Source organism: Otolemur garnettii, unplaced genomic scaffold (assembly GCF_000181295.1).
Source record: "Otolemur garnettii isolate 467f Iridium unplaced genomic scaffold, OtoGar3 scaffold00134, whole genome shotgun sequence".
NCBI lineage: Eukaryota > Metazoa > Chordata > Mammalia > Primates > Galagidae > Otolemur > Otolemur garnettii.
Genome location: NW_003852529.1, coordinates 3,306,320 through 3,315,253, shown reverse-complemented (window position 1 = coordinate 3,315,253; position 8,934 = coordinate 3,306,320). Strand labels below are relative to the sequence as shown.

General features: G+C 42.8%; 1 protein-coding gene across 1 annotated transcript in view; it reads left to right on the top strand.

Moving 5' to 3' along the window:
• CUNH11orf80 (chromosome unknown C11orf80 homolog) overlaps positions 1 to 8,934 on the top strand; it is a 71,465-nt gene that overhangs the window by 53,185 nt on the left and 9,346 nt on the right. The window contains exon 14 of the mRNA XM_012810458.2: positions 4,548 to 4,646. Within this exon, the coding sequence (XP_012665912.2) occupies positions 4,548 to 4,646 (99 nt within the window). The remainder of the gene's footprint in view (positions 1 to 4,547; positions 4,647 to 8,934) is intronic.

Here is an 8,934-nt window from a genome sequence, read left to right as displayed (position 1 = left end):
TGAGCCCAGGAGTTGGAGGTTGCTGTGAGCATGATGCCATGGCACTCTACCCAGGGGGATAGCTTGAGGCTCCGTCTCGGAAAAAAAAAAAAAAAAAAGAGGAGAGCTAGGATTAGGATTAGATCAGTGATTTCCAGTTCCTTGTTGAAATGCTCTGCTACCTCATGGTGATAGAATACATTGGAATAACTGATCAACCTTAAGGGTTACATGTGTATGATGGTATGGAATGGTGTAAAGAGTTTTGGAATCAAAGCCTTAGGCTCAAATTCTCACTCATTTACTTACTAGTTATGTGGATGTATGCCTGTATTCAGCTTCTCTAAGCCACACCTATGAACTGGAAAAAATAATAGAACCTCACAGCATCATTCTGAGAAAGACTAAATGTGTGATATAGTCTGAATGTCTGTATCTGTTCAAAATTCATATGTTGAAATCCAGACCCCCAGCGTGATGGTATTAGGAGGTGTGGGGCCTTTGGGAGATGATTAGGTCATTAGGTGCACCCTCATATAGAGGAGGCCCAAGGGAGATCCTTGCCTCTCTGCCATGTGAGACACAGGGGAAAGTGGGCAGCCTGCCACCTGGAAGAGGGCCCTCACCAGGATCCAAACACACCGGCTCCTTCATCTTAGATTTCCAGCCTCTAGGACTGTGAGTAATAAATGTCTATTGTTTATAGTCCACCAACCCGTGGTAATTTGTTCCAGCAGCACAGAAGGACCAAGACAGCATGGAAATGGGTTGCATATGGCAGGCCCTTCAGCAATGTTCATATCTTTCCTTTCTTTTAGGAATATGTGCTGACCAACTGGTATTATCAGGGGTAACACATCAGTTCCAAGTCTCTTGGTTTGGTTTGTTGTTCTTTTTTTTTCCTGTAAGATAGTACAACACACCTACAATTTGAAGTAATCACTAAGTAATCACCATAATTAAAAATTTTTGCATATCTCATATGTTATATAATTATGACCAAAGCATTCTAGTTTCTTGTAAAATTGACATTTTCCCCTATTTTAATAGTCTTAGTTTGTTTCAGTTAACTATGAGGTCTGATGTTTAAGTTCACAAATTTGTCCTAGAAAAGTGCTATATACCTTATTGCTAAATATTACTATGGTCATTTTTGAAGTATTCCCCTTAGGAAGCTATGCACTGATGCTAGCACTCAGTCCACTCTTAAAAGCAATTTTGGAACTTTTTCTGGAATGGCCATCAGGGCTGTCATTGTATTACCCTTGATGTCCTGAATGTCATCCAAATGCCTGTCTTTCAATATTTCCTTTAAAGAAAAAAGTCAGTGGGGCCCAATCGGGTGAGTAGGGAGGTTGTTCCAATATAGTTGTTTACTGGCTAAAAACTCCCTTATAGACAGTGCTGTGTGAGCTGGTGCACTATTGTGATGCAAGAGCCATGAGTTTTTGGTAGAAAGTTCAGGTCATTTTCGTTTAACTTTTTCACACAGCCTTTCCCCCACTCTCCAAATAGTAAACTTGGTTAACTATCCAGTTGGTACAAATTCATAATGAACAATCCCTCCGATGCAAAAGAAGTCAGCAACATCCTTTTGACTCTGGATTCAGACTGATGGATTGGTTTGGTTGTGGATATCTGGCTGCCTTACATGATGCACTTTGTTTCAGGATTGTATTGGTACACCTGTGTTTCATCACCAGTGATAACATGGCCCCAAACACTGTCTTTCCTCTCCAGAGGTCTTGGCAAACTTTGACTCTCCTTTGCTTTTGTCCATTGGTGAGCTCCTTTAGAACACACTTTTTTCATGGCAAGATTTCCAGTTAAGGCTTGGCACCTGTGGCTCAAGTGGTTAGGGCACCAGCCACATACACCTGAGCTGGCGGGTTCGAATCCAGCCCCGGCCCACCAAACAACAATGACAGCTGCAACCAAAAAATAGCCGGGCATTGTGGCAGGTGCCTGTAGTCTCAGCTACTTGGGAGGCTGAGGCAAGAGAGTTGCATAAACCCAAGAGTTGGAGGTTGCTGTGAGCTGTGATGCCACAGTGCTCTACCCAGGGTGAGAGCTTGAGGTTCTGTCTCAAAAAAAAAAAAAAGATTTCCAGGTAAGATTTTCTGCTTTCTCTATCGATGTTTACTTGGTCTGCTATGCCTCTCACAGTCAGCTGATAATTTTGACACACAATTTGAGGAATTTTTGCAATATTTTGCAATATTTCTCATTACTGACTACCCTGACCTCTCTTCATCAGTGACGCTTTCTCTTCCCTCAGAAAATGTTAAATCCATTTGTACACTGCCATTTTCTTCATGGCATTATCCATAAACTTGTCCCTAACAAGTCCCTGATTTCACTTCCACTGTTGCCAAGTTTAACAAGAAATTTAATCTTTGCTTATTGCTCTGATTCCAGCTCTGACATCCTCTAGATGGCACACAAAAACATGCGATAACAATAATGAATGCCACTCAGCAAGGCATCACCACATGCCCACACGAACACAACTGTGAAATACTGATACACCAAGGTTATGAAACCTTACCAAGCTATTGGTACGGTGCTCCCAACATATGTGCATGGTGGCAGGTTTGTGAACTTAATTGTCAGACCTCATAATATTCCACTGTGGTTTTTATCTAATTTAATAAACCATTCCTAGGCTGGGCATGGTGGTTCACTCCTATAATCCTAGCACTCTGGGAGGCTGAGACAGGTTCTCGCTCTTGCTTAGGCTGGTCTCAAACCTGTGAACTCAGGCAATCCCACACCTCTAAAAAATTGCCCGGTGTTGTGGTAGGCACCTGTAGTCCCAGCTATTTGGGAGGCTGAGGCAAGAGGATCACTTGAGCCCAAGAGTTTGAGGTTGCTGTGAGCTATGATGTCGCAGCACTCTACCAAGGGTGACAAAGTGAGACTATCTCCAAAACAAACAAAAAACCCCATTCCAGGCCACATACAGCTAGGCTGGCAGGTTTGAACCAGGCCCGGGCCAGCTAAACAATAATGACAACTGCAACAAAAAATAGATGGGTGTTAATGGTAGGCGCCTGTAGTCCCAGATACTTGGGAGGCTAAGGCAAGAGAATCACTTAAACCCAAGAGTTTGAGGTTGCTGTGAGCTGTGATGCCATAGTACTCTACCAAGGGTGATATAGTGAGACTCTGTCTGAAAAACAAAACAAAAACATTCCTCTGTTAGGCATTTAAGTTGTTTACAAGTCTTTCTGTTTATATAAATAGTGAGCAGTGATTCAGTAATACCTTTATATGATATGTTGCTTCTTTTGAATTATTTCCTATAATAAATTGGTGGACGTACAAGTCGAAGAGTACAACACCTTTGTATGTTGGAGTCCTTTCATGGTCACCATTTACTGGGGCCCAGGACTGGCCAGGTCTCCAGCCCCCCACTTATTTAGGTTCCACACTCGGACTTGCTTGGGAACAATTGCTCTTAGGTACCTGAAGGCTATTTGCTTTAGCAGAAGGGAGAGAGAGAGAGAAAGAATTTGAGGGAGTAAAGCAGTCTTAGTAAGAAGAATACATCTTAGCAGTCTTTCATAGAGAGACGCCGTGTAGGCGTTCTGCAGGCAGAAAAAGTGACAGAGTCAGAGTGAGCGGGTCCGTGATGGAATGTGCACCCGACTGCCTTCTCCTCCAGCCTCTTATAGACACACTCTGGTGGCTCTTAACGCCACAGGTGTAGAGACTGCCAATCACTGATGCCCTCGTCTCTCAAGCTCTCATGTTTGTAAGGAGAGCCAGATCCCTCCCCATGCCCTTATCACCAGTGTGTTACATTACCAAGTTATATGAGTGTTTCTTAGAACTCATACTCCTCCTCACCATAAGCTATATGGGCTGCTACATTTATAAACTGTGGCATTTTGTCATTGCTTCAACTTTTTGGGTCAAGTGGCCAGCACAGGGTAGAGAGAATTCTGTATTGGGAATTTAAAGGTATGCATTAGAGCCCTAACTTTTGTACTGAATAGCTGTGAGATCTTGGGAGAATCACTTCTCTTTTTCAAATTTCCATTTTCTCATCCATAAAATTAGTGTGTTGCATTGAGTACTCTGGTCCCCTTTGACTCTAATGTCCTACAATTCTGTATTAAAAAGTAGAAGGCTATGGCCCATTCCCTGTATTCTTTAGTCCTCTTTCTCCCTAAAAGGCATCTGAGGAAAAATTCTCCTGTCTACCTCAGTTGTTCAGTGGGCGAGCAGTATATATAATCCTCCATGAACAATGAATCTCTGGGGTATTTATCTCTTATAGAAATAGGAGAACAAAGACCTTGCATGAAGGATTTTGCTTAGGTGATGGAAGTAGGAAGACATATGGGAGCCACGACCACCTCACTCATGCCCTGTATGATCCCAGTCCCTCTCATCCTCTCCTGCCTTCACAAAAACTAAGGAAACTCCTAACATCACAAGAGCAACTCATGGTTTGCCTTCCTATCTGTCTGGTCCTCTATCTGCCTATGTAAACTTCTGTGATGACTTCTCCCTTGCTTTCTAGCTGGAACTCAGCATCTTCTATCTCTGGCTCATTTTAGGCAGCTGACACACAGGAGTTTGGGACCAAACTGCACAAAGCATTTCAGGAGACTACACAGCACCCGTTTCTTTACCACTGCTCGTGTGAGATGAAGCAGGTAAGTATAAAATAATAATTAAGTTGGTAGAAATCTTCCAATTCAGGTTGAGTGGGTGCCAGCGTTTTAGACTATATAATTTGAGGCTAGCCTTTCAGCAAGGAAACCTGTGGGTCAGAAAAACTTTAGAGAATGTAGCATTAGACAGAGGTAGAGGGCATGGTTAAACATCACTTGAATTCCATTTTGTCATTCTGGTTGGCATTATTGTGGAAGTTACTTAACCTTTCTATGCCTCAATTTCTTTATTAGTAAAATAGGTATATCTAAAATGATTGTTGCGAGGTTAGGCACAGTAGCTCATACCTATAATTCCAGTACTTTAGGACACCTAGACAGGAAGATTGCCTAAGGCCAGGAGTTGGAGACCAGCCTGGGCAACATAGCAAGACCCCATCAGTAAAAGAGACAGAGTTTTAGAGACAGAGTCTCACTTTGTTGCCCTCAGTAGAGTGCCATGGTGTCACAGCTCATAGCAACCTCCAGCTCTTGGGCTTAGGTGATTCTCTTGCTTCAGCCTCCCAAGTAGCTGGGACTACAGGCACCTGCCACAGCGCCTAGCTATTTTTTTGTTGTTGCAGTTTGGCTGGAACCCACCACCCTCAGTATATGGGGCTGGTACCCTACTCACTGAGCCACAGTTACCGCCCAGTAAAAAAATTTTTTGAAAACCATCTTGGCATAGTGGCATGCACTTGTAGTTCCAGTTACATGGGAGGCTGAAGCAGGAGGATCATTTGAGCTCAGAAATTTGAGGTCGCAATGAGCCATTTTTGGGCTGTTGCACTTCAGCCTCGGCAACAGAGAGAGTATCTATCTTTTTTTTTTTTTTTTTTGAGATAGTCTCACTTTGTCACCCTCAGTAGAGTGCTGTGACATCACAGCTCATAGCAACCTCAAACTCCTGGGCTCAGGTGATTCTCTTGCCTCAGCCTCCCAAGTAGCTGGGACTACAGGCACCCGCCACAACACTCAGCAATTTTTTGGTTGTAGTTGTTGTTGTCTGGCAGGCCCAGGCTGGATTTGAACCCGCCAGCTCTAGTGTATATGGCCGGCACCCTAGCTGCTGAGCCATAGGCGCCAAGCCAAGAGTTCCTATCTTTTTAAAAAAAATGATCGTTGTGAATTTTGAATAAGATAATGTAGGTAAAGAACTAAGCACATAGCTACTATTATAATGAGATGATATGGTGGGATTCTTATGTTTAGTTTTGACTAATCAAAAAATACATTTTATCTGTTTACTTTTTTGGATGCAGGAAATCTGAAGTTTCTCCTTTAAAAAATTATTTTTATATTGGCTCAGCCAATAAGTACTGACCTGAGAGAGAAAATCCAGAAATAAATACAGGAGTACATTCTATTTGGTTGCATTTATATAAAATTGTGTAACGTGCTAGCTAATCCATAGTTAGCTAACTAATCCATAGGTCAGTGGTAACTTGAGGATGGGAGGGGAGAGTGAGAGGGAATGATTATGAAGGCAGCGGGAAACTTTTGAGGGTGTTGGTTATATTCATTAACTTGACTGTGATGATTGTACATGTGTCAAAATTTAACATTTGTGCATTATGTAATATAGATGCAGTTTACTGCATGTCAGTACCTTAGTAAAGTTTTTACACACTGTTTGTGAGAGAATGACTAGCAGGGCCTCAGACACTTCCTCTGCTGCTCTCCCCTTCCATCTGCTGCTTGCCTAATTGGAGGAGGCGGCCCCCAGGTCCCCAGGCATCCCAGCATCTCATGGCTTTGCCTATCCTCCTCTTCAGTATAGCTGGAGAGGCAGAGAGCAGCAGTAGGCCCCTATAAATACCCATTCACTGCACCTATTTTCAAAGCTGTACGTTCCTTCCAGGACACACCTTCTAGGGATGCATCTGCTGTTCCATCCAGCTGGTTCACCACAAATGTTCTGGCCACTTTCTTTCTTTCTTTTTTTTTTTTTTTATTGAATGGTAACTATGTACATTAATGCACTTCTGGGGTACAGTGTGGGGTTTTCACATGCAATCTGAAATACTTCCATCAAACTGGTCAACACAGCCTTCATGTCATTTTCTCAGTTATTGCTTTAAAACGTTCACATTCTACTCTTAGAAAGATTCACCTGTACCCCTATAAGGTAAACCTCAGAAGTAATCCCTCCAAACCCCCTCCCTCCACCCATTCCCCCCGATCTGGCCACTTTCCATCCAACTTGGAGTGCTGCTGCCTATGCCTTGAACAAATAAAACTAAAACCTATAGTTTCCTAGGAATTCTGTAAGAAATTACTATAAACTTGATGGCTTAAAAACAACCAAAATGTATTCTTTCACAGTTCTGGAGGCAGAAGTCCAAATCATGGCATTAGCACGGCCATGCTTCCCCTGACGGCTCTAGGGGAGAATCCTTTCTTGTTTCTTTTAGCTTCTGGTGGAAGGGATTCCTTGTGGTGGTTTGCACAACTCTAATCTCTATCTCCATCTTCACATAGTCTTTCCCCCCATCTCTGTCATATATCCCTCTACCTTTCTTTTTAAAGGACACCTGTCATTAGATTTGTGGCCTACCCTAATTCCAGGATCATCTCATCTTGAGATCCTTAATTACATATACAGATACTCTTTTCCCAAATAAACTCACATTCATAGGTTATGGGGCTTATGACCTGGACATATTTGGGGTGGGGGGCTAAATTCAGTTCACTACAGCTACCCACATCTTCAGCTTTCTAGGGATAGGTGTTCAAGATAAGGCATGTGCCATTATCATAGGAACTGGGATGCATGGACAGAGAGAGACTCCTCAGGATCTAGGATTGTTTTAGCCTATGAAGTCTTTTTGCCTAAGCCTCTCCAATACCAAATCATTTCTCATAAAGAAATGATCTGACCTCTTTTACCCTACTCTTGCTATAGCAACTGCTCATAGCCTTAGGGCTATTCATAGCCCAATTAACTTGGCAGATGGCTACTGAACTTATGGTCTTACCAGTCTGTAGTCATAGGTCTTGGAAGGAAGGAGCATTTACTGAATACCTAATAATACCTAATCTGTACCAAGATTTCCACTTCAATCTCCACAATGATATTATGAGTTGGGTTTCAATTTTCTCATTTTACAGTTGAGGAAATTGGTTACAGAGCTTTCATGGTTTTCTCAGAGCCACATAGCCAGTAAGTGCAAGGCTAGGATTTGTTCCAGGATCTTGCTCCGAAGCCCACTAACATTGCTATCATATAGGACTTTATTGTAGTTGAATAGGACTGGGTCCCAAGCCCAGGGAAATGAGTGGTCCAGGGTACTGAGTAGAACCCATGCTCTTTCCACTCTCCAGGGTACTGAGTAGAACTTGTGCTCTTTCCACCTAAGATCACCTATCCCTCTAGTAATGGCATTTAGTGATAAATAACTTGTTAGAGGCACAAGAGTGGCACCTAGTGGCTCCAGCTAAAACTACACGATCAAGGATGACAGGTCAAATTCTTTTAGCTCTGGGACATTCCCTCAGTTTGCATTTCTAAATAGGAAAGATAATCACTGACCTCTTGGATAATAGAGAATAAAACCATCTATGGCCATTATATAGTTTGAGAAATGGAAGAAATGAAAGAATGTGTATTTAGAGTTTTATAGAATTTATTCAGGGAAGGGTTGTGTACAAGTAGATTTTCTTTTTTTAAGAGACAGGGTCTGTGTACTCTTGTTGCCCAGGCAGGAATGCAGTGGAATGATCCAGCTCACTGCTACAGCCTCAAGCTCCTGGACTTAGACAATCTTCTCAGATTAGTCTCCCTAATAGCTGGGACTACAGGTGTATACCACCAGCTTGGCTAATTATGGTAGAGATGGAGTCTCACTGTGTTGCCCAGGCCAGTCTCAAACCCCTGGCCTCAAGTGATCCTCCTGCCTCAATATCCCAAAGTGCTGGGATCATAGGCATGAGCCCTGAGCCTGGCCTGTTTGTTGTTGTTAATTTAAGAGATGAGGTCTTGCTGTGTTGCCCAGGCTAGAGTGCAGTGGCTATTTGCAGGTGCAGTCAAAATGCACCACAGCCTCAAACTCTTGGGCTCAAGCGATCCTCCTGCCTCAGCTTCTTGGGTAGCTGGCATTATACCCATGACCCACCATGCCCAGCTAGAAGCAGAGATTATAAGTCTCTGTGTTGGACAGAGACAGTGGGACAGGAAGGAGTGGGTAAGATAGTACTCCAGGGCTTAAGTGTTACAGATGTGTGTAGGGACTGAAACTTAAACCCAGAATAAGCAGAATAGTAACAAGAAGGTAGTTTTTTTTTTTTTTTT